General features: G+C 38.9%; 1 protein-coding gene across 3 annotated transcripts in view; it reads left to right on the top strand.

Moving 5' to 3' along the window:
• Window positions 1-328: 328 nt before the first annotated feature.
• The window catches only part of LOC124020874 (NLR family CARD domain-containing protein 3-like), a 25,867-nt gene continuing 1,183 nt past the window's right edge, over window positions 329-25,012 (top strand). Inside the window, exons 1-10 of one of the 3 annotated variants that reach the window (XM_046336172.1) lie at window positions 329-456; window positions 5,476-5,574; window positions 9,435-9,551; window positions 9,833-9,917; window positions 10,052-10,280; window positions 10,664-12,428; window positions 12,715-12,888; window positions 17,677-17,850; window positions 24,071-24,244; window positions 24,831-24,877. In XM_046336172.1, the coding sequence (XP_046192128.1) occupies window positions 5,492-5,574; window positions 9,435-9,551; window positions 9,833-9,917; window positions 10,052-10,280; window positions 10,664-12,428; window positions 12,715-12,888; window positions 17,677-17,850; window positions 24,071-24,244; window positions 24,831-24,877 (2,848 nt within the window). In that variant the 5' untranslated portion in view covers window positions 329-456; window positions 5,476-5,491. Of the gene's footprint in view, window positions 457-5,475; window positions 5,575-9,434; window positions 9,552-9,832; window positions 9,918-10,051; window positions 10,281-10,657; window positions 12,429-12,714; window positions 12,889-17,676; window positions 17,851-24,070; window positions 24,245-24,830; window positions 24,878-25,012 lie in introns of all 3 variants that reach the window. The other 2 variants (XM_046336171.1, XM_046336173.1) reach the window with 2 other exon arrangements.

Raw genomic sequence — 25,012 nt, 5'->3', positions numbered from 1 at the left:
TATGATAATTATGTCCATTTGTAGTGTAGACCTCTTCACTGTGCTAATATTATATGATAATTATGTCCATTTGTAGTGTAGACCTCTTCACTGTGCTAATATTATATGATAATTATGTCCATTTGTAGTGTAGACCTCTTCACTGTGCTAATATTATATGATAATTATGTTCTGACCCACTGACTTTAACTCAGAAAACAATTGTCCCGAAGCCAAACCTAGTTGACCAACCCTGTTTTATAGTATTCCATGGCCTTTACTGGCCAACTGCTGTTATGTTTATGATATACTATGGTGTTGTGTCACGAGACTTTGACCAGATATTATTACATCCAAAGATCAACTGAACCTAGAACATAGATACAGAGACACTTGTCATCAGGAAGGTTCTCTCTCAGCACAACGGAAAATATCTCAATGACTTGACATGTTCTGGTTGTGAATTCAGGCTACAAGGTAAGACTCTTCCCAGTGATTATTGTAAAGTGTGTAGAGAAATGTCTGGTGTTATTTTAGTATAATGAATGACAGTAAAATACTCAGATCTAACAGTCCATTTCACCTGGGACAGCTACGTGACAGTTCAATCATACAAAATGGCGCTAACTGGGTGTAGTCAAGTCACATTATAACATATTGTTCATATAGCTAACTGGGTGTAGTCAAGTCACATTATAACATGTTGTTCATATAGCTAACTGGGTGGAGTCAAGTCACATTATAACATATTGTTCATATAGCTAACTGGGTGGAGTCAAGTCACATTATAACATATTGTTCATATAGCTAACTGGGTGGAGTCAAGTCACATTCAATAACATGTTGTTCATATAGCTAACTGGGTGTAGTCAAGTCACATTCAATAACATGTTGTTCATATAGCTAACTGGGTGTAGTCAAGTCACATTATAACATATTGTTCATATAGCTAACTGGGTGTAGTCAAGTCACATTCAATAACATGTTGTTCATATAGCTAACTGGGTGGAGTCAAGTCACATTCAATAACATGTTGTTCATATAGCTAACTGGGTGGAGTCAAGTCACATTCAATAACATGTTGTTCATATAGCTAACTGGGTGGAGTCAAGTCACATTATAACATGTTGTTCATATAGCTAACTGGGTGGAGTCAAGTCACATTCAAAAACATGTTGTTCATATAGCTAACTGGGTGGAGTCAAGTCACATTATAACATGTTGTTCATATAGCTAACTGGGTGTAGTCAAGTCACATTCAATAACATGTTGTTCATATAGCTAACTGGGTGGAGTCAAGTCACATTATAACATATTGTTCATATAGCTAACTGGGTGGAGTCAAGTCACATTATAACATATTGTTCATATAGCTAACTGGGTGGAGTCAAGTCACATTATAACATATTGTTCATATAGCTAACTGGGTGGAGTCAAGTCACATTATAACATATTGTCCATATAGCTAACTGGGTGTAGTCAAGTCACATTATAACATGTTGTCCATATAGCTAACTGGGTGTAGTCAAGTCACATTCAATAACATGTTGTTCATATAGCTAACTGGGTGTAGTCAAGTCACATTATAACATGTTGTTCATATAGCTAACTGGGTGTAGTCAAGTCACATTATAACATGTTGTTCATATAGCTAACTGGGTGGAGTCAAGTCACATTATAACATATTGTTCATATAGCTAACTGGGTGGAGTCAAGTCACATTATAACATGTTGTTCATATAGCTAACTGGGTGGAGTCAAGTCACATTATAACATATTGTTCATATAGCTAACTGGGTGTAGTCAAGTCACATTATAACATATTGTTCATATAGCTAACTGGGTGTAGTCAAGTCACATTATAACATATTGTTCATATAGCTAACTGGGTGTAGTCAAGTCACATTCAATAACATATTGTTCATATAGCTAACTGGGTGTAGTCAAGTCACATTATAACATGTTGTTCATATAGCTAACTGGGTGTAGTCAAGTCACATTATAACATATTGTTCATATAGCTAACTGGGTGTAGTCAAGTCACATTATAACATGTTGTTCATATAGCTAACTGGGTGTAGTCAAGTCACATTATAACATATTGTTCATATAGCTAACTGGGTGTAGTCAAGTCACATTATAACATATTGTTCATATAGCTAACTGGGTGGAGTCAAGTCACATTATAACATATTGTTCATATAGCTAACTGGGTGTAGTCAAGTCACATTCAATAACATATTGTTCATATAGCTAACTGGGTGGAGTCAAGTCACATTATAACATGTTGTCCATATAGCTAACTGGGTGTAGTCAAGTCACATTCAATAACATGTTGTTCATATAGCTAACTGGGTGGAGTCAAGTCACATTATAACATGTTGTTCATATAGCTAACTGGGTGGAGTCAAGTCACATTCAATAACATGTTGTTCATATAGCTAACTGGGTGTAGTCAAGTCACATTATAACATATTGTTCATATAGCTAACTGGGTGGAGTCAAGTCACATTATAACATATTGTTCATATAGCTAACTGGTTGTAGTCAAGTCACATTCAATAACATGTTGTTCATATATTCATATATCGAGGTTATTTTACAAGTTGTATATTTTTTATGTATAAATTGTAAGTCGTCTTTCATAATATCAGAACATTTGTTGTTTTCTATATTACAATGATCTCCTGCTTCCTGTGTAATTTGGTATGAAACCACTGAACATACTTTTTTTAACATTAATATTATGAACTGAATTCAGTAACAGCATCATAATATCATACCTGTTGAACAAAGCAACACACTAGAATGAGAGAAAGTATTAAAAGAGAAAGTGAGACATTATTATTAATATTATTATATATTATATTGTTATTATTAATATTATTATATATTATATTGTTATTATTATTATTATATATTATATTATTATATATTATATTTATTATTAATATTATTATTATATTATATTGTTATTATTAATATTATTATATATTATATTGTTATTATTAATATTATTATATTATTATTGTTATTATTAATATTATTATATATTATATTGTTATTATTAATATTATTATATTATTATTGTTATTATTAATATTATTATATATTATATTGTTATTATTAATATTATTATATATTATATTGTTATTATTATTATTATTATATATTATATTGTTATTATTAATATTATTATATATTATATTGTTATTATTAATATTATTATATATTATATTGTTATTATTAATATTATTATATATTATATTGTTATTATTAATATTATTATATTATATTGTTATTATTAATATTATTATATATTATATTGTTATTATTAATATTATTATATATTATATTGTTATTATTAATATTATTATATTATTATTGTTATTATTAATATTATTATATATTATATTGTTATTATTATATATTATTATATTATTATTATTATTGTTATTATTAATATTATTATATATTATATTGTTATTATTAATATTATTATATATTATATTGTTATTATTATTATTATATATTATATTGTTATTATTATTATTATTATTATTATATATTATATTGTTATTATTAATATTATTATATATTATATTGTTATTATTATTATTATTATATATTATATTGTTATTATTAATATTATTATATATTATATTGTTATTATTAATATTATTATATATTATATTGTTATTATTATTATTATTATATATTATATTGTTATTATTAATATTATTATATATTATATTGTTATTATTAATATTATTATATATTATATTGTTATTATTATTATTATTATTATATATTATATTGTTATTATTAATATTATTATATATTATATTGTTATTATTAATATTATTATATATTATATTGTTATTATTATTATTATTATATATTATATTGTTATTATTAATATTATTATATATTATATTGTTATTATTAATATTATTATATATTATATTGTTATTATTAATATTTGTATTATTAATATTATTATTATTATTATATTATTATTGTTATTATTATTAGTTCCACTACATGGATAAAAGGTGAAATATATCAATCACGTCTACATGTTCATGTGATGCATTAAATCACCTGACAGTTTGGATGTGTCTGTTAGTAAATGTCACTGTGTTAATAACCACAACCAACATGCTGGATCTCTGTTTAGTTGTCACTGTGTTAATAACCACAACCAACATGCTGGATCTCTGTTTAGTTGTCACTGTGTTAACCACAACCAACATGCTGGATCTCTGTTTAGTTGTCACTGTGTTAATAACCACAACCAACATGCTGGATCTCTGTTTAGTTGTCACTGTGTTAATAACCACAACCAACATGCTGGATCTCTGTTTAGTTGTTACTGTGTTAATAACCACAACCAACATGCTGGATCTCTGTTTAGTTGTCACTGTGTTAACCACAACCAACATGTTGGATCTCTGTTTAGTTGTCACTGTGTTAACCACAACCAACATGCTGGATCTCTGTTTAGTTGTCACTGTGTTAACCACAACCAACATGCTGGATCTCTGTTTAGTTGTCACTGTGTTAATAACCACAACCAACATGTTGGATCTCTGTTTAGTTGTCACTGTGTTAACCACAACCAACATGCTGGATCTCTGTTTAGTTGTCACTGTGTTAACCACAACCAACATGCTGGATCTCTGTTTAGTTGTCACTGTGTTAATAACCACAACCAACATGTTGGATCTCTGTTTAGTTGTCACTGTGTTAATAACCACAACCAACATGTTGTATCTCTGTTTAGTTGTCACTGTGTTAACCACAACCAACATGCTGGATCTCTGTTTAGTTGTCACTGTGTTAACCACAACCAACATGTTGGATCTCTGTTTAGTTGTCACTGTGTTAACCACAACCAACATGCTGGATCTCTGTTTAGTTGTCACTGTGTTAATAACCACAACCAACATGTTGGATCTCTGTTTAGTTGTCACTGTGTTAACCACAACCAACATGCTGGATCTCTGTTTAGTTGTCACTGTGTTAATAACCACAACCAACATGTTGGATCTCTGTTTAGTTGTCATACTGTGTTAATAACTGTGTTAATAACCACAACCAACATGCTGGATCTCTGTTTAGTTGTCACTGTGTTAACCACAACCAACATGTTGGATCTCTGTTTAGTTGTCACTGTGTTAATAACCACAACCAACATGCTGGATCTCTGTTTAGTTGTCACTGTGTTAACCACAACCAACATGTTGGATCTCTGTTTAGTTGTCACTGTGTTAACCACAACCAACATGCTGGATCTCTGTTTAGTTGTCACTGTGTTAATAACCACAACCAACATGTTGTATCTCTGTTTAGTTGTCACTGTGTTAATAACCACAACCAACATGCTGGATCTCTGTTTAGTTGTCACTGTGTTAACCACAACCAACATGTTGGATCTCTGTTTAGTTGTCACTGTGTTAATAACCACAACCAACATGCTGGATCTCTGTTTAGGGGTCAGTGCTCTAAAATGAGTCTCTCTGGGGAGAGAAAGGAGGGGGGGCCTGCCTCTAAAAGGAGTCTCTCTGGAGAACATGACACCAAAGCTAAGAGGTGAGATGACAATGTTGTTTTAGAATTGATTAAGAGTTTGTTTCTAAAACGGTACATCCACAATTTTTTCACATGTATTATTTTCCCCCAGAAATGATTGCTGATGGCCTTCATGTGTTATTTTCCCCCAGTAATGATTGCTGATGGCCTTCATGTGTCTGTAACATTGTTTTTCTAGGATTTTACAGTTTTTTCTGATTGCTTGCTTATCTTATATCATATCTAACCCTAACCACGACCTAACCTAACCACAACCTAACCTAACCTAACCACAACCTAACCACAACCTAACCTAACCACAACCTAACCTAACCACAACCTAACCTAACCTATCCACAACCTAACCTAACCACAACCTAACCTAACCTATCCACAACCTAACCACAACCTAACCTAACCACAACCTAACCTAACCACAACCTAACCTAACCACAACCTAACCTAACCACAACCTAACCTAACCTATCCACAACCTAACCACAACCTAACCTAACCACAACCTAACCTAACCTAACCACAACCTAACCACAACCTAACCTAACCACAACCTAACCTAACCACAACCTAACCTAACCACAACCTAACCACAACCTAACCTAACCACAACCTAACCTAACCACAACCTAACCACAACCTAACCTAACCACAACCTAACCTAACCTAACCTCCACAACCTAACCACAACCTAACCTAACCACAACCTAACCTAAACCTAACCACAACCTAACCACAACCTAACCTAACCACAACCTAACCTAACCACAACCTAACCACAACCTAACCTAACCTACAAACCTAACCACAACCTAACCACAACCTAACCTAACCTAACCACAACCTAACCACAACCTAACCTAACCACAACCTAACCACAACCTAACCACAACCTAACCTAACCACAACCTAACCACAACCTAACCACAACCTAACCTAACCACAACCTAACCACAACCTAACCACAACCTAACCTAACCTAACCACAACCTAACCTACACAACCTAACCTAACCACAACCTAACCACAACCTAACCACAACCTAACCACAACCTAACCTAACCACAACCTAACCTAACCAACCTAACCACAACCTAACCACAACCTAACCTAACCACAACCTAACCAACAACCTAACCTAACCACAACCTAACCTAACCTATCCACAACCTAACCACAACCTAACCTAACCACAACCTAACCTAACCTAACCACAACCTAACCACAACCTAACCTAACCACAACCTAACCTAACCACAACCTAACCACAAACCTAACCTAACCACAACCTAACCACAACGTAACCACAACCTAACCTAACCTAACCACAACCTAACCACAACCTAACCTAACCACAACCTAACCACAACCTAACCACAACCTAACCACAACCTAACCTAACCACAACCTAACCACAACCACAACCACAACCTAACCTAACCTAACCACAACCTAACCAACAACCTAACCTAACCACAACCTAACCTAACCACAACCTAACCACAACCTAACCTAACCACAACCTAACCACAACGTAACCACAACCTAACCTAACCTAACCACAACCTAACCACAACCTAACCTAACCACAACCTAACCACAACCTAACCACAACCTAACCTAACCACAACCTAACCACACAACCTAACCACAACCTAACCACAACCTAACCTAACCACAACCTAACCACAACGTAACCACAACCTAACTAACCTAACCTAACCACAACCTAACCACAACCTAACCTAACCACAACCTAACCACAACCTAACCACAACCTAACCACAACCTAACCTAACCACAACCTAACCACAACCTAACCACAACACCTGACATCAAAGTAACAAAACATTATACATCTCTTGCAAAAGAAAAACAATTCTTGCAAAACTCTTTAAACACTTAAAACATGTTTTGTTGTTGCTGCAACACAAACCATCATTTGAATAAGAACACAAAGCACCAACTACGCACTGACAGTATAAATGAAAACCACTTGAGACTTTTGCTTTTTCGGTGTGCAGGGCATAGCAGATTGCATGAAGTTTTGTCATACATGTCATAAACACACATAACACACAGGTATCTGGATGTGTAAAGTATGGCTGTGTATTCTGAACATAACACACAGGTATCTGGATGTGTAAAGTATGGCTGTGTATTCTGAACATAACACACAGGTATCTGGATGTGTAAAGGCTGTGTATTCTGAACATAACACACAGGTATCTGGATGTGTAAAGTATGGCTGTGTATTCTGAACATAACACACAGGTATCTGGATGTGTAAAGTATGGCTGTGTATTCTGAACATAACACACAGGTATCTGGATGTGTAAAGTATGGCTGTGTATTCTGAACATAACACACAGGTATCTGGATGTGTAAAGGCTGTGTATTCTGAACATAACACACAGGTATCTGGATGTGTAAAGGCTGTGTATTCTGAACATAACACACAGGTATCTGGATGTGTAAAGTATGGCTGTGTATTCTGAACATAACACACAGGTATCTGGATGTGTAAAGGCTGTGTATTCTGAACATAACACACAGGTATCTGGATGTGTAAAGGCTGTGTATTCTGAACATAACACACAGGTATCTGGATGTGTAAAGGCTGTGTATTCTGAACATAACACACAGGTATCTGGATGTGTAAAGGCTGTGTATTCTGAACATAACACACAGGTATCTGGATGTGTAAAGGCTGTGTATTCTGAACATAACACACAGGTATCTGGATGTGTAAAGTATGGCTGTGTATTCTGAACATAACACACAGGTATCTGGATGTGTAAAGGCTGTGTATTCTGAACATAACACACAGGTATCTGGATGTGTAAAGGCTGTGTATTCTGAACATAACACACAGGTATCTGGATGTGTAAAGTATGGCTGTGTATTCTGAACATAACACACAGGTATCTGGATGTGTAAAGTATGGCTGTGTATTCTGAACATAACACACAGGTATCCACATGTGTAAAGTATGGCTGTGTATTCTGAACATAACACACAGGTATCTGGATGTGTAAAGTATGGCTGTGTATTCTGAACATAACACACAGGTATCTGGATGTGTAAAGTATGGCTGTGTATTCTGAACATAACACACAGGTATCTGGATGTGTAAAGTATGGCTGTGTATTCTGAACATAACACACAGGTATCTGGATGTGTATAGTATGGCTGTGTATTCTGAACATAACACACAGGTATCTGGATGTGTAAAGTATGGCTGTGTATTCTGAACATAACACACAGGTATCTGGATGTGTAAAGTATGGCTGTGTATTCTGAACACCTGTTAAATCCCGGTGAGGCTTCTCCCTCTCTCGTTGACGGATGCTGGCTACCTCTGTCCGGTTCTCCTCTCTTCACTAGATGGACGGTAACTTTAGTGTTTAACCCCTCTGTGTCCAAGGACCAAACTTTTGAATATTATTTTCAGGGCACCTCAATAGCAGGTATTGAACGGGTAAATAATCACTAGTCAGAACCTCAACCTCAGTAAACATTCATTATAAAAATCATCTTAATATCTGATATTGTGAGTAAACAACCTCGAGAGTGCGTCTTCCAACCCTCCAATAAATTACATAATTCAACCCTCCCGGTTAGTAAATTTACCTCAACATGCCCCCGGAGAAGGCAGAGTAACGACACCAGCCTTTTAACGGGGCTGACAGACTGACTACAACGCTCGCGACGCTAAATGAATTTCGTCATTAAAAATGACACACTGCTCGCGCGCCATTAACTAACGTCTGGAAGTCAGTTCTATTTGTGAAACTCTTCTTATGTTTCCCCATCTGAGCTCAGAGTAGATGAGAGATGTAATGTTTGTCTCTGTTGTGTTGAAGTCCAATCCAGCAGGAGAGACCAGCCTCCCCTGTTCCCAGCTGTGTGTCCATGAAGAGTGACCGGTCTATGGAACTACCTATGACGTTTAGAGAGGGAGACTTTTCTACTAAACAAAGGTAAGAAGAACTCATGGGTCCTGGTCAGTGAGTTAAACAACACTGTCTCTAGTCATTTCTCCTCCCATTTTCCCATTTATTGTTGTTGTTTTCATAATCCATAGGCTCATCCTTTTTTCATTTTCGTAGTCGTAAAACAATATTAAACAAACACAACATTCTCTCCGTGTGTGTGTGTGCGTGTTTGTGTGTGTGTGTGTGTGTGCGCGCGCGTGCGTGTATGTGTGTGTGTGTGTACGTGTACTTCCTGGATGAGATGTAATCTCATGTTTTGTCCACAGAAACCAACAGGAGAGATCAGAGTCAGAGATTCTCAGTGGTCAGTCTTCCCAGAGTCATCAAACAGACCTGGCCTCCATATTCAGTGTATGTGGTCCTGTTATGTACATTTGTTTTTGTTTACCTCAAGTAAAGTTGATCTGTCAATCATTAATTTTGTTAATGTGTTGATGAGAAAGCATTTTGTCTCTTGCTTAACTTATTTACTTTATTTATTTCAGTTGCTTGAAGAGAAAATTATGACATTTGTGAAGAACGAGCTGAAGATGTTAAAGAGGATTCTTAGTCCAGAACCCCCAGAAGGCTTTGAGAGTCAGAAGCAGGATAAGGAAGTGGTGGACCCTGAAGATGAGCAGCAGGAGAGCAGTGCCAGAGAGGGGGCTCTGAAGATCACACTGCACATCCTGAGGAAAATGAACCAGAAGGAGCTTGCTGACACACTGGAGAAATGTAAGATCTGTCTGCCTCATGTTGAATGATGTTTTATAACATTTAAAAGATGTAGCTAAAGTACAGCTAAAGTAGCTGTGTAACTTAATGATATTGTAGCAGCCTTAACACAACACCTAGTGACCTCATCAAGTAGCAGCAGGGATGTGTGGTACTGATTTATTTATTTATTTAGAGAGAGAACATTAATAATATCATCAATAATACCAATAATAATATAATCAGTCACACCAGTCTGTAATGTATAATGAAAACATTTACACATTTATACAGTCAGTTTAGAGAATACATTATTGTAATTTAAAACTTTATAAGGCAATAAGCCATTTCACAATAATGTGAAACATTAATATTAAAATATTCTGTGTTATTTCTAGATTCAGATGAGCTTGCTGTGATTTGCCAACGTGAACTCAAATCTAATCTAAAGAAGAAGTTTCAATGTGTATTTGAGGGGATCGCTAAACAAGGAAACCCAACACTTCTCAATAAGATCTACACAGAGCTCTACATCACAGAGGGTGGAACAGGAGAGGTCAATAATGAACATGAACTGAGACAGATTGAGACAACAACCAGGAAACAAGCAAGACCAGAGACTGCAATCAAATGTAACGACATCTTCAAACCCTTAACTGGACAAGACAAACCTATCAGAACTGTGCTGACAAAGGGAGTCGCTGGCATTGGAAAAACAGTCTCTGTGCAGAAGTTCATTCTGGACTGGGCTGAAGGAAAAGCAAATCAGGATGGCCAATTTGTATTTTCATTCCCTTTCCGGGAGCTGAATTTGATGAAAGAGGACAAACACACTTTCATTGAACTTCTTAATCACGTCTCAATGGAAACCAAACAATCAGGAATCTCCAACTACGACAAGTACAAAGTTCTGTTCATCTTTGATGGTCTGGATGAGTGCCAACTGCCCCTAGACTTCCAGAAGAACAAGATCTGTTGGGACGTCACAGAGTCAACCTCAGTGGATGTTCTGCTGACAAATCTCATCAAGGGAAATCTGCTTCCCTCTGCTCTCCTCTGGATAACTACCCGACCTGCAGCAGCCAATAAGATCCCTTCAGGGTGTGTTGACCAGGTGACAGAGGTACGAGGGTTCAATGACCTGCAGAAGGAGGAGTACTTCAGGAAGAGATTCAGTGATGAGGACCTGGCCAACAGAATCATCTCACACATAAAGACATCAAGGAGTCTCCACATCATGTGCCACATTCCAGTCTTCTGTTGGATTTCTGCAACAGTCCTTGAACACATGCTGGAACATAAGAGAGAAGAGATGCCCAAGACTCTGACTGAGATGTACACACACCTTGTGGAGTTTCATACCAAACAGAAGAATGAAAAGTATCATGGGAAAGAAGAGACAGGTCTACACTGGAATAAAGAGAGCATTCTGTCACTGGGAAAACTGGCTTTTCAACAGCTTGTGAAGGGCAATCTGATTTTCTATGAAGAAGACCTGAAAGAGGCTGGCATTGATGTTAATGAAGCCTCAATCTACTCAGGATTGTGCACACAGCTCTTTAAAGAGGAATGTGGGCTGTACCAGGACAAGGTGTACTGCTTTGTTCATCTGAGCATTCAGGAGTTTCTGGCTGCTGTATATGTGATCCTCTCATTCATCAACAACAATGAGAATCTAATGGACAAACTGCAAACAAAAGACGAGCCTGAAGTTGCTTTCTACAAGAGTGCTGTGGATAAAGCCTTACAAAGTGAGACAGGAAACCTGGACCTTTTCCTCCGCTTCCTTCTGGGCCTCTCACTGGAGTCCAATCAGAAACACTTACGAGGTCTACTGACAAAGACAAGAAGCAGCTCACAGAGCCATGAAGAAACAGTCAAGTACATCAAGGAGAAGATCGGGGAGGATCTCTCTCCAGAGAGGAGCATCAATCTGTTCCACTGTCTGAATGAACTGAATGACCATTCTCTAGTGGAGGAGATCCAAAGATACCTGAGCTCAGGAAGTCTCTCAAAACCCAACCTGTCACCTGCACAGTGGTCAGCTCTGGTCTTTGTGTTGCTGACTTCAGAAAAGGAGCTGGATGTGTTTGACCTGAAGAAATACTCCAGATCAGAGGAAGGTCTTCTGAGGCTGCTGCCAGTGGTCAAAGTCTCCAGAGCTGTTCTGTGAGTAAATAAAATGACATATAAGAACTAATCATCAGGAAGAAAGATTCAGTTTAGAGAAAAATATGTATTATAATATGTGTATAATATTATATTGTAAAACATATTGAATAAATTCATTGATTTTCACATTAGTATAACAATATGACCATACAATTATAGGAGACGGAAGATTAATCTATATGTTGTTTGAGAGAATAAACCAAATGCATCTGCCATTGTCCTTCTACACTACTGGTGTTAAATTAACAGTGTGTTTGTGAAGTCATGATGATCTCTTTGTCAGGCTGTCAGGCTGTGGAGTCACAGAGGAAGGCTGTGCTTCTCTGGTCTCAGCTCTGGAGTCAAACCCCTCACACCTGAGAGAGCTGGACCTGCGTAACAATGACCTGAAGGATTCAGGAGTGAAGCTGCTCTCTGCTGGACTGGGGAATCCCCACTGTAAACTGGAGACTCTGAGGTCAGTATTCCTGTAGTTGGTCAACAAGTGATAACTGTTCACCAGATACACATGTGTTTACCAGACACACATAGTCCACACCATATGTGTTTGGACAGTGAGGTTTATAGTTTTAAATGTGGTGCTCTGCTCCAGCATTTTGGATTTGAGATATAATGTTTCATATTAGGAGACAGTACAGAATGTCACCTTTTATTTGAGGTTAAAGGTGAGAGGTTAGTATGTTCTGTTGTAGGCTCTGTTATTGGTAATGGTGAGAGGTTAGCATGTTTTGTTGTAGCCTCTGTTATTGGTAATGGTGAGAGGTTAGCATGTTTTGTTGTATCCTCTGTTATTGGTAATGGTGAGAGGTTAGCATGTTTTGTTGTAGTCTCTGTTATTGGTAATTGGGAGAGGTTAGCATGTTTTGTTGTAGCCTCTGTTATTGGTAATGGTTAGAGGTTAGTATGTACTGTTGTAGCCTCTGTCGTTGGTAATGGTGAGAGGTTAGCATGTTTTGTTGTAGTCTCTGTTACTGGTAATGGTGAGAGGTTAGCATGTTTCGTTGTAGCCTCTGTTATTGGTAATGGTGAGAGGTTAGCGTGTTTTGTTGTAGCCTCTGTTATTGGTAATGGTGAGAGGTTAGCATGTTTTGTTGTAGCCTCTGTTATTGGTAATGGTGAGAGGTTAGCATGTTCTGTTGTAGCCTCTGTTTTTGGTAATGGTGAGAGGTCAGCATGTTCTGTTGTAGCCTCTGTTATTGGTAATGGTGAGAGGTTAGCATGTTTTGTTGTAGTCTCTGTTACTGGTAATGGTGAGAGGTTAGCATGTTTCGTTGTAGCCTCTGTTTTTGGTAATGGTGAGAGGTCAGCATGTTCTGTTGTAGCCTCTGTCGTTGGTAATGGTGAGAGGTTAGCATGTTTTGTTGTAGTCTCTGTTATTGGTAATGGTGAGAGATTACCATGTTTTGTTGTAGAATGTTATTGGTAATGGTGAGAGGTTAGCATGTGTTGTTGTAGACTCTGTTATTGGTAATGGTGAGAGATTACCATGTTTTGTTGTAGACTGTTATTGGTAATGGTGAGAGATTACCATGTTTTGTTGTATCCTCTGTTATTGGTAATGGTGAGAGGTTAGCATGTTTTGTTGTAGTCTCTGTTATTGGTAATTGGGAGAGGTTAGCATGTTTTGTTGTAGCCTCTGTTATTGGTTATGTTGAGAGGTTAGCATGTTTTGTTGTAGCCTCTGTTATTGGTAATGATGAGAGGTTAGTATGTTTTGTTGTAGTCTCTGTTATTGGTAATGGTGAGAGGTTAGCATGTTTTGTTGTAGCCTCTGTTATTGGTAATGGTGAGAGGTTAGCATGTTTTGTTGTATCCTCTGTTATTGGTAATGGTGAGAGGTTAGCATGTTTTGTTGTAGTCTCTGTTATTGGTAATGGGAGAGGTTAGCATGTTTTGTTGTAGCCTCTGTTATTGGTAATGGTTAGAGGTTAGTATGTTTGTTGTAGCCTCTGTTATTGGTAATGGTGAGAGGTTAGCATGTTTTGTTGTAGTCTCTGTTACTGGTAATGGTGAGAGGTTAGCATGTTTCGTTGTAGCCTCTGTTATTGGTAATGGTGAGAGGTTAGCGTGTTTTGTTGTAGCCTCTGTTATTGGTAATGGTGAGAGGTTAGCATGTTTTGTTGTAGCCTCTGTTATTGGTAATGGTGAGAGGTTAGCATGTTCTGTTGTAGCCTCTGTTTTTGGTAATGGTGAGAGGTCAGCATGTTCTGTTGTAGCCTCTGTTATTGGTAATGGTGAGAGGTTAGCATGTTTTGTTGTAGTCTCTGTTACTGGTAATGGTGAGAGGTTAGCATGTTTCGTTGTAGCCTCTGTTTTTGGTAATGGTGAGAGGTCAGCATGTTCTGTTGTAGCCTCTGTCGTTGGTAATGGTGAGAGGTTAGCATGTTTTGTTGTAGTCTCTGTTATTGGTAATGGTGAGAGATTACCATGTTTTGTTGTAGACTGTTATTGGTAATGGTGAGAGGTTAGCATGTGTTGTTGTAGACTCTGTTATTGGTAATGGTGAGAGATTACCATGTTTTGTTGTAGACTGTTATTGGTAATGGTGAGAGATTACCATGTTTTGTTGTAGCCTCTGTTATTGGTAATGGTGAGAGGTTAGCATGTTTTGTTGTAGCCTCTGTCATTGGTAATGTTGAGAGGTTAGTATGTTTTGTTGTAGTCTCTGTTATTGGTAATGGTGAGAGGCTAGCATGTTTTGTTGTAGTCTCTGTTATTGGTAATGGTGAGAGGTTAGCATGTTTTGTTGTAGCCTCTGTCATTGGTAATGTTGAGAGGTTAGTATGTTTTGTTGTAGTCACTGTTATTGGTAATGGTGAGAGGCTAGCATGTTTTGTTGTAGTCTCTGTTATTGGTAATGGTGAGAGGTTAGCATGTTTTGTTGTAGTCTCTGTTATTGGTAATTGGGAGAGGTTAGCATGTTTTGTTGTAGCCTCTGTTATTGGTAATGGTTAGAGGTTAGTATGTACTGTTGTAGCCTCTGTCGTTGGTAATGGTGAGAGGTTAGCATGTTTTGTTGTAGTCTCTGTTACTGGTAATGGTGAGAGGTTAGCATATTTTGTTGTAGCCTCTGTTATTGGTAATGGTGAGAGGTTAGCGTGTTTTGTTGTAGCCTCTGTTATTGGTAATGGTGAGAGGTTAGCATGTTTTGTTGTAGCCTCTGTTATTGGTAATGGTGAGAGGTTAGCATGTTCTGTTGTAGCCTCTGTTTTTGGTAATGGTGAGAGGTCAGCATGTTCTGTTGTAGCCTCTGTTATTGGTAATGGTGAGAGGTTAGCATGTTTTGTTGTAGTCTCTGTTACTGGTAATGGTGAGAGGTTAGCATGTTTCGTTGTAGCCTCTGTTTTTGGTAATGGTGAGAGGTCAGCATGTTCTGTTGTAGCCTCTGTCGTTGGTAATGGTGAGAGGTTAGCATGTTTTGTTGTAGTCTCTGTTATTGGTAATGGTGAGAGATTACCATGTTTTGTTGTAGACTGTTATTGGTAATGGTGAGAGGTTAGCATGTGTTGTTGTAGACTCTGTTATTGGTAATGGTGAGAGATTACCATGTTTTGTTGTAGACTGTTATTGGTAATGGTGAGAGATTACCATGTTTTGTTGTAGCCTCTGTTATTGGTAATGGTGAGAGGTTAGCATGTTTTGTTGTAGCCTCTGTTATTGGTAATGGTTAGAGGTTATTATGTACTGTTGTAGCCTCTGTCGTTGGCAATGGTGAGAGGTTAGCATGTTTTGTTGTAGCCTCTGTTATTGGTAATGGTGAGAGGTTAGCATGTTTTGTTGTAGCCTCTGTTATTGGTAATGGTGAGAGGTTAGCATGTTTTGTTGTAGCCTCTGTTATTGGTAATGGTGAGAGATTACCATGTTTTGTTGTAGCCTCTGTTATTGGTAATGGTGAGAGATTACCATGTTTTGTTGTAGCCTCTGTTATTGGTAATGGTGAGAGGTTAGCATGTTTTGTTGTAGCCTCTGTTATTGGTAATGGTTAGAGGTTATTATGTACTGTTGTAGCCTCTGTTATTGGTAATGGTGAGAGATTACCATGTTTTGTTGTAGCCTCTGTTATTGGTAATGGTGAGAGGTTAGCATGTTTTGTTGTAGCCTCTGTTATTGGTAATGGTGAGAGATTACCATGTTTTGTTGTAGCCTCTGTTATTGGTAATGGTGAGAGATTACCATGTTTTGTTGTAGCCTCTGTTATTGGTAATGGTGAGAGGTTAGCATGTTTTGTTGTAGCCTCTGTTATTGGTAATGGTTAGAGGTTATTATGTACTGTTGTAGCCTCTGTCGTTGGCAATGGTGAGAGGTTAGCATGTTTTGTTGTAGTCTCTGTTATTGGTAATGGTGAGAGGTTAGCATGTTTTGTTGTATCCTCTGTCATTGGTAATGTTGAGAGGTTAGTATGTTTTGTTGTAGTCTCTGTTATTGGTAATGGTGAGAGGCTAGCATGTTTTGTTGTAGTCTCTGTTATTGGTAATGGTGAGAGGTTAGCATGTTTTGTTGTAGCCTCTGTAATTTTCTCACTCATTGTTATTCTTGATTCATTCATGATTTTTCCTTATCAAGACATAATCAGGATTAATTTAGTAGTCTTTAGAAACCTCTACTCACTTAGAAGTAAAATGAGTCCTGTCATCATCCACCATTCAGTTACTAAAACATAACCCAAAACATACTAAAAATGCTATAAACAAGGTTGGGACCAAATACTAAACTTTTGACTAATTTAATACACTATAAGTGAATTGGTCAGAATAATTATAACTTACTTATTCAAATAGGGGGACTAGATACATAAAGTGCTTTTATTTTTAAATGGTGAAACAGATATGTATGAAAATACCCTCAAATAAAAGGTGACATTATATACTGTCACCTCAAATGAAACATTTGATCTCAAATCCAAAATGTTGGAGAATAGAGCCACATTTAAAATGTTAGCTTCACTGTCTAAATAGATATGGTGTGGACTGTATACTCAATACAATCTAAATCTGATACCTCACTGTCTGTCTTCTGACTGATACTGCTTTTAAACTGGTCTGGTCAGTCTACTATAGTATTTGTACTATACATGTTTCTATCTGCAGGCAATACTTTGATCATTTGTCATTTTTAATGATACATTAATTTATGAATAGATATGACAGGTTTCAGGACACTGATATATCTGAAAATGTTGAACAAATATATATTTTCACCACTAAAGTATAGCAGTGTGATTTTAATATGATTTGACTCTTTGCAGGCTGTCAGGCTGTCTAGTCACAGAGGAAGGCTGTGCTTCTCTGGTCTCAGCTCTGGAGTCAAACCCCTCACACCTGAGAGAGCTGGATCTGAGTAACAATGACCTGAAGGATTCAGGAGTGAAGCTGCTCTCTGCTGGACTGGGGAATCCCCACTGTAAACTGGAGACTCTGAGGTCAGTATTCCTGTAGTTGGTCAACAAGTGATAACTGTTCACCAGATCCACATGTGTTTACCAGACACACATAGTCCACACCATATGTGTTTGGACAGTGAAGCTTACAGTTTTAAATGTGGTGCTCTGCTCCAGCATTTTGGATTTGAGATATAATGTTTCTTATTAGGAGACAGTACAGAATGTCACCTTTTATTTGAGGTTAAAGGTGAGGGGTTAGCATGTTTTGTTGTGTCCTCTGTTATTGGTAATGGTGAGAGGTTAGCATGTTTTGTTGTGTCCTCTGTTATTGGTAATGGTGAGAGGTTAGCATGTTTTGTTGTAGTCTCTGTTTTTTTTTTTTTTTTTTATTTCACCTTTATTTAACCAGGTAGGCTAGTTGAGAACAAGTTCTCATTTGCAACTGCGACCTGGCCAAGATAAAGCATAGCAGTGTGAACAGACAACACAGAGTTACACATGGAGTAAACAATTAACAAGTCAATAACACAGTAGAAAAAATGGGCAGTCTATATACAATGTGTGCAAATGGCATGAGGAGGTAGGCGAATAATACAATTTTGCAGATTAACACTGGAGTGATAAATGATCAGATGGTCATGTACAGGTAGAGATATTGGTGTGCAAAAGAGCAGAAAAGTAAATAAATAAAAACAGTATAAAACAGTATGGGAATGAGGTAGGTGAAAATGGGTGGGCTATTTACCTATAGACTATGTACAGCTGCAGCGATCGGGTTAGCTGCTCGGATAGCTGATGTTTGAAGTTGGTGAGGGAGATAAAAGTCTCCAACTTCAGCGATTTTTGCAATTCGTTCCAGTCACAGGCAGCAGAGTACTGGAACGAAAGGCGGCCAAATGAGGTGTTGGCTTTAGGGATGATCAGTGAGATACACCTGCTGGAGCGAGTGCTACGGATGGGTGCTGCCATCGTGACCAGTGAACTGAGATAAGGCGGAGCTTTACCTAGCATGGACTTGTAGATGACCTGGAGCCAGTGGGTCTGGCGACGAATATGTAGTGAGGGCCAGCCGACTAGAGCATACAAGTCGCAGTGGTGGGTGGTATAAGGTGCTTTAGAGACAAAACGGATGGCACTGTGATAGACTGCATCCAGTTTGCTGAGTAGAGTGTTGGAAGCCATTTTGTAGATGACATCGCCGAAGTCGAGGATCGGTAGGATAGTCAGTTTTACTAGGGTAAGCTTGGCAGCGTGAGTGAAGGAGGCTTTGTTGCGGAATAGAAAGCCGACTCTTGATTTGATTTTCGATTGGAGATGTTTGATGTGAGTCTGGAAGGAGAGTTTGCAGTCTAGCCAGACACCTAGGTACTTATAGATGTCCACATATTCAAGGTCGGAACCATCCAGGGTGGTGATGCTAGTCGGGCATGCGGGTGCAGGCAGCAATCGGTTGAAAAGCATGCATTTGGTTTTACTCGCGTTTAAGAGCAGTTGGAGGCCACGGAAGGAGTGCTGTATGGCATTGAAGCTTGTTTGGAGGTTAGATAGCACAGTGTCCAATGACGGGCCGAAAGTATATAGAATGGTGTCATCTGCGTAGAGGTGGATCAGGGAATTGCCCGCAGCAAGAGCAACATCATTGATATATACAGAGAAAAGAGTCGGCCCGAGAATTGAACCCTGTGGCACCCCCATAGAGACTGCCAGAGGACCGGACAACATGCCCTCCGATTTGATACACTGAACTCTGTCTGCAAAGTAATTGGTGAACCAGGCAAGACAGTCATCCGAAAAACCGAGGCTGTTGAGTCTGCCGATAAGAATATGGTGATTGACAGAGTCGAAAGCCTTGGCGAGGTCGATGAAGACGGCTGCACAGTACTGTCTTTTATCGATGGCGGTTATGATATCGTTTAGTACCTTGAGTGTGGCTGAGGTGCACCCGTGACCGGCTCGGAAACCAGATTGCACAGCGGAGAAGGTACGGTGGGATTCGAGATGGTCAGTGACCTGTTTGTTGACTTGGCTTTCGAAGACCTTAGATAGGCAGGGCAGGATGGATATAGGTCTGTAACAGTTTGGGTCCAGGGTGTCTCCCCCTTTGAAGAGGGGGATGACTGCGGCAGCTTTCCAATCCCTGGGGATCTCAGACGATATGAAATAGAGGTTGAACAGGCTGGTAATAGGGGTTGCTACAATGGCGGCAGATAGTTTCAGAAATAGCGGGTCCAGATTGTCAAGCCCAGCTGATTTGTACGGGTCCAGGTTTTGCAGCTCTTTCAGAACATCTGCTATCTGGATTTGGGTAAAGGAGAACCTGGAGAGGCTTGGTTGAGGAGCTACGGGGGGGGGCGGAGCTGTTGGCCGAGGTTGGAGTAGCCAGGCGGAAGGCATGGCCAGCCGTTGAGAAGTGCTTATTAAAGTTTTCGATAATCATGGATTTATCGGTGGAGACCGTGTTTCCTAGCCTCGGTGCAGTGGGCAGCTGGGAGGAGGTGCTCTTGTTCTCCATGGACTTCACAGTGTCCCAGAACTTTTTGGAGTTGGGGCTACAGGATGCAAACTTCTGCCTGAAGAAGCTGGCCTTAGCTTTCCTGACTGACTGCGTGTATTGGTTCCTGACTTCCCTGAACAGTTGCATATCACGGGGGCTATTCGATGCTATTGCAGTCCGCCACAGGATGTTTTTGTGCTGGTCGAGGGCAGTCAGGTCTGGAGTGAACCAAGGGCTGTATCTGTTCTTGGTTCTGCATTTTTTGAACGGAGCATGCTTATCTAAAATGGTGAGGAAGTTACTTTTAAAGAATGACCATGCATCCTCAACTGACGGGATGAGGTCAATGTCCTTCCAGGATACCCGGGCCAGGTCGATTAGAAAGGCCTGCTCACAGAAGTGTTTTAGGGAGCGTTTGACAGTGATGAGGGGTGGTCGTTTGACTGCGGCTCCGTGGCGGATACAGGCAATGAGGCAGTGATCGCTGAGATCCTGGTTGAAGACAGCGGAGGTATATTTGGAGGGCCAGTTGGTCAGGATGACATCTATGAGGGTGCCCTTGTTTACAGAGTTAGGGTTGTACCTGGTGGGTTCTTTGATGATTTGAGTGAGATTGAGGGCATCTAGCTTAGATTGTAGGACTGCCGGGGTGTTTAGCATATCACAGTTTAGGTCACCTAACAGAACAAACTCTGAAGCTAGATGGGGGGCGATCAATTCACAAATGGTGTCCAGGGCACAGCTGGGAGCTGAGGGTGGTCGGTAGCAGGCGGCAACAGTGAGAGACTTGTTTCTGGAGAGAGTAATTTTCAAAATTAGTAGTTCAAACTGTTTGGGTATGGACCTGGAAAGTATGACATTACTTTGCAGGCTATCTCTGCAGTAGACTGCGACTCCGCCCCCTTTGGCAGTTCTATCTTGACGGAAGATGTTATAGTTGGGTATGGAAATCTCTGAATTTTTGGTGGCCTTCCTGAGCCAGGATTCAGACACGGCAAGGACATCAGGGTTAGCAGAGTGTGCTAAAGCAGTGAGTAAAACAAACTTAGGGAGGAGGCTTCTGATGTTGACATGCATAAAACCAATACTTTTTCGATCACAGAAGTCAACAAATGAGGGTACCTGGGGACATGCAGGGCTTGGGTTTACCTCCACATCACCCGCGGAACAGAGAAGGAGTAGTATGAGGGTGCGGCTAAAGGCTATCAAAACTGGTCGCCTAGAGCGTTGGGGACAGAGAATAAAAGGAGCAGGTTTCTGGGCATGGTAGAATATATTCAGGGCATAATGCGCAGACAGGGGTATGGTGGGGTGCGGGTACAGCGGAGGTAAGCCCAGGCACTGGGTGATGATGAGAGAGGTTGTATCTCTGGACATGCTGGTTGTAATGGGTGAGGTCACCGCATGTGTGGGGGGTGGGACAAAGGAGGTAACAGGGGTATGCAGAGTGGATCTAGGGGCTCCATTGTGAACTAAAACAATGATAACTAACCTGAACAACAGTATACAAGGCATATTGACATTTGAGAGAGACATACAGCGAGGCATACAGTAATCACAGGTGTTGAATTGGGAAAGCTAGCTAAAAACAGTAGGCGAGGCTAATCAGCTAGCACAACAAACAGCAGGTAAAATGGCGTTGACTAGGCAACTGGGCCGACAGATAAACAAACAAGCAGAATGGAGTACCGTGATTAATGGACAGTTATCTGTTATTGGTAATGGTGAGAGGTTAGTATGTTTTGTTGTAGCCTCTGTAATTGGTAATGGTGAGAGGTTAGCATGTTTTGTTGTAGCCTCTGTTATTGGTTATGTTGAGAGGTTAGCATGTTTTGTTGTAGCCTCTGTTATTGGTAATGATGAGAGGTTAGTATGTTTTGTTGTAGTCTCTGTTATTGGTAATGGTGAGAGGTTAGCATGTTTGGTTGTAGCCTCTGTTATTGGTAATGGTGAGAGGTTAGCATGTTTTGTTGTATCCTCTGTTATTGGTAATGGTGAGAGGTTAGCATGTTTTGTTGTAGCCTCTGTTATTGGTAATGGTGAGAGGTTAGTATGTTTTGTTGTAGCCTCTGTAATTGGTAATGGTGAGAGGTTAGCATGTTTTGTTGTAGCCTCTGTTATTGGTAATGATGAGAGGTTAGTATGTTTTGTTGTAGTCTCTGTTATTGGTAATGGTGAGAGGTTAGCATGTTTTGTTGTAGCCTCTGTTATTGGTAATGGTGAGAGGTTAGCATGTTTTGTTGTAGTCTCTGTTATTGGTAATGGTGAGAGGTTAGTATGTTTTGTTGTAGCCTCTGTAATTGGTCATGGTGAGAGGTTAGCATGTTTTGTTGTAGCCTCTGTTATTGGTTATGTTGAGAGGTTAGCATGTTTTGTTGTAGCCTCTGTTATTGGTAATGATGAGAGGTTAGTATGTTTTGTTGTAGTCTCTGTTATTGGTAATGGTGAGAGGTTAGCATGTTTTGTTGTAGCCTCTGTTATTGGTAATGGTGAGAGGTTAGCATGTTTTGTTGTAGCCTCTGTTATTGGTAATGGTGAGAGGTTAGTATGTTTTGTTGTAGACTGTTATTGGTAATGGTGAGAGGTTAGCGTGTTTTGTTGTAACCTCTGTTATTGGTAATGGTGAGAGGTTAGTATGTTTTGTTGTAGCCTCTATTGGTAATGGTGAGAGGTTAGTATGTTTTGTTGTAGTCTCTGTTATTGGTAATGGTGAGAGGCTAGCATGTTTTGTTGTAGTCTCTGTTATTGGTAATGGTGAGAGGTTAGCATGTTTTGTTGTAGCCTCTGTAATTTTCTCACTCATTGTTATTCTTGATTCATTCATGATTTTTCCTTATCAAGACATAATCAGGATTAATTTAGTAGTCTTTAGAAACCTCTACTCACTTAGAAGTAAAATGAGTCCTGTCATCATCCACCATTCAGTTACTAAAACATAACCCAAAACATACTAAAAATGCTATAAACAAGGTTGGGACCAAATACTAAACTTTTGACTAATTTAATACACTATAAGTGAATTGGTCAGAATACTTATAACTTACTTATTCAAATAGGGGGACTAGATACATAAATTGCTTTTATTTTTCTCAATGCTGAAACAGAAATGTATTAAAATACCTTCAAATAAAAGGTGACATTATATACTGTCACCTCATATGAAACATTTGATCTGAAATCCAAAATGTTGAAGTATAGAGACACATTTAATGTTAGCTTCACTGTCAAAATAGATATGGTGTGGACTGTATACTCAATACAATCTAAATCTGATACTTCACTGTCTAAATAGATATGGTGTGGACTGTATACTCAATACAATCTATATCTGATTCCTCACTGTCTAAATAGATATGGTGTGGACTGTATACTCAATACAATCTATATCTGATTCCTCACTGTCTAAATAGATATGGTGTGGACTGTATACTCGATACAATCTAAATCTGATACCTACATTTACATTTACATTTAAGTCATTTAGCAGACGCTCTTATCCAGAGCGACTTACCTCACTGTCTTCTGACTGATACTGCTTTTTAAACTGCTCTGGTCAGTCTACTATAATATTTGTACTATACATTTTTCTCTCTTCAAGCAATACTTTGATAATTTGTCATTTATAATAATGATACATTCATTTATGAATAGATATGGAAGGTTTCAGGACACTGATATATCTGAATATGTTGAAAAAATATACTGAAACTATTTTCACCACCAAAGAATATCAGTGTGATTTTAAAATGATTTGACTCTTTGCAGGCTGTCAGGCTGTCTAGTCACAGAGGAAGGCTGTGCGTCTCTGGTCTCAGCTCTGAAGTCAAACCCCTCACACCTCAGAGAGCTGGACCTGAGCTACAATCACCCGGGAGACTCAGGGGTCAGACTGCTCTCTGCTGGACTGGAGGATCCACACTGCAGACTGGAGAAACTCAAGTATGTAGAGGGTTTATGTCAATGTTCATATCAGACATGTTTGACTTATCAGGCTAGTTAAGACAAACATTCTAACCACCACTTGGACAAAGTTATATGCTGACTGTGTGTGTGTGTGTGTGTGTGTGTGTGTGTGTGTGTGTGTGTGTGTGTCTCCAGTGTGTGTGTGTGTCTCCAGTGTGTGTGTGTGTGTGTCTCCAGTGTGTGTGTGTGTGTGTGTGTGTGTGTGTGTGTGTGTGTGTGTGTGTGTGTGTGTGTGTGTGTGTGTGTGTGTGTGTGTGTGTGTGTGTGTGTGTGTGTGTCTCCAGTGTGTGTGTGTGTGTGTGTGTGTGTGTGTGTGTCTCCAGTGTGTGTGTGTGTGTGTGTGTGTGTGTGTGTGTGTGTGTGTGTGTGTGTGTGTGTGTGTGTGTGTGTGTGTGTGTGTGTGTGTGTGTGTGTGTGTGTGTGTCCCTCAATGACTGTCTGTTCTTCTGCTTAGTGTGTGTGTGTGTGTGTGTGTGTGTGTGTGTGTGTGTGTGTGTGTGTGTGTGTGTGTGTGTGTGTGTGTGTGTGTGTGTGTGTGTGTGTGTGTGTGTGTCCGCTACAGTGTGGAACATGGTGGAGAGAACAGAATGAAACCTGGGCTTAGAAAATGTGAGTGTTGACTGCTGTGAAGAATATGACTAAGAATAAGTCTTAATTCAAGTTAAGTCAAAGTCAAAGACCATCATCATTACTGACTTGGTCATATTAAATATCAGCTGTAGTTCTACAGAAGCAGAAATCAGG

The sequence above is a fragment of the Oncorhynchus gorbuscha genome, unplaced genomic scaffold (genome assembly GCF_021184085.1).
Source record: "Oncorhynchus gorbuscha isolate QuinsamMale2020 ecotype Even-year unplaced genomic scaffold, OgorEven_v1.0 Un_scaffold_961, whole genome shotgun sequence".
Classification (NCBI taxonomy): domain Eukaryota; kingdom Metazoa; phylum Chordata; class Actinopteri; order Salmoniformes; family Salmonidae; genus Oncorhynchus; species Oncorhynchus gorbuscha.
Note: the sequence above shows the minus strand (reverse complement) of the source record. Positions and strands in the feature narration are given on the sequence as shown.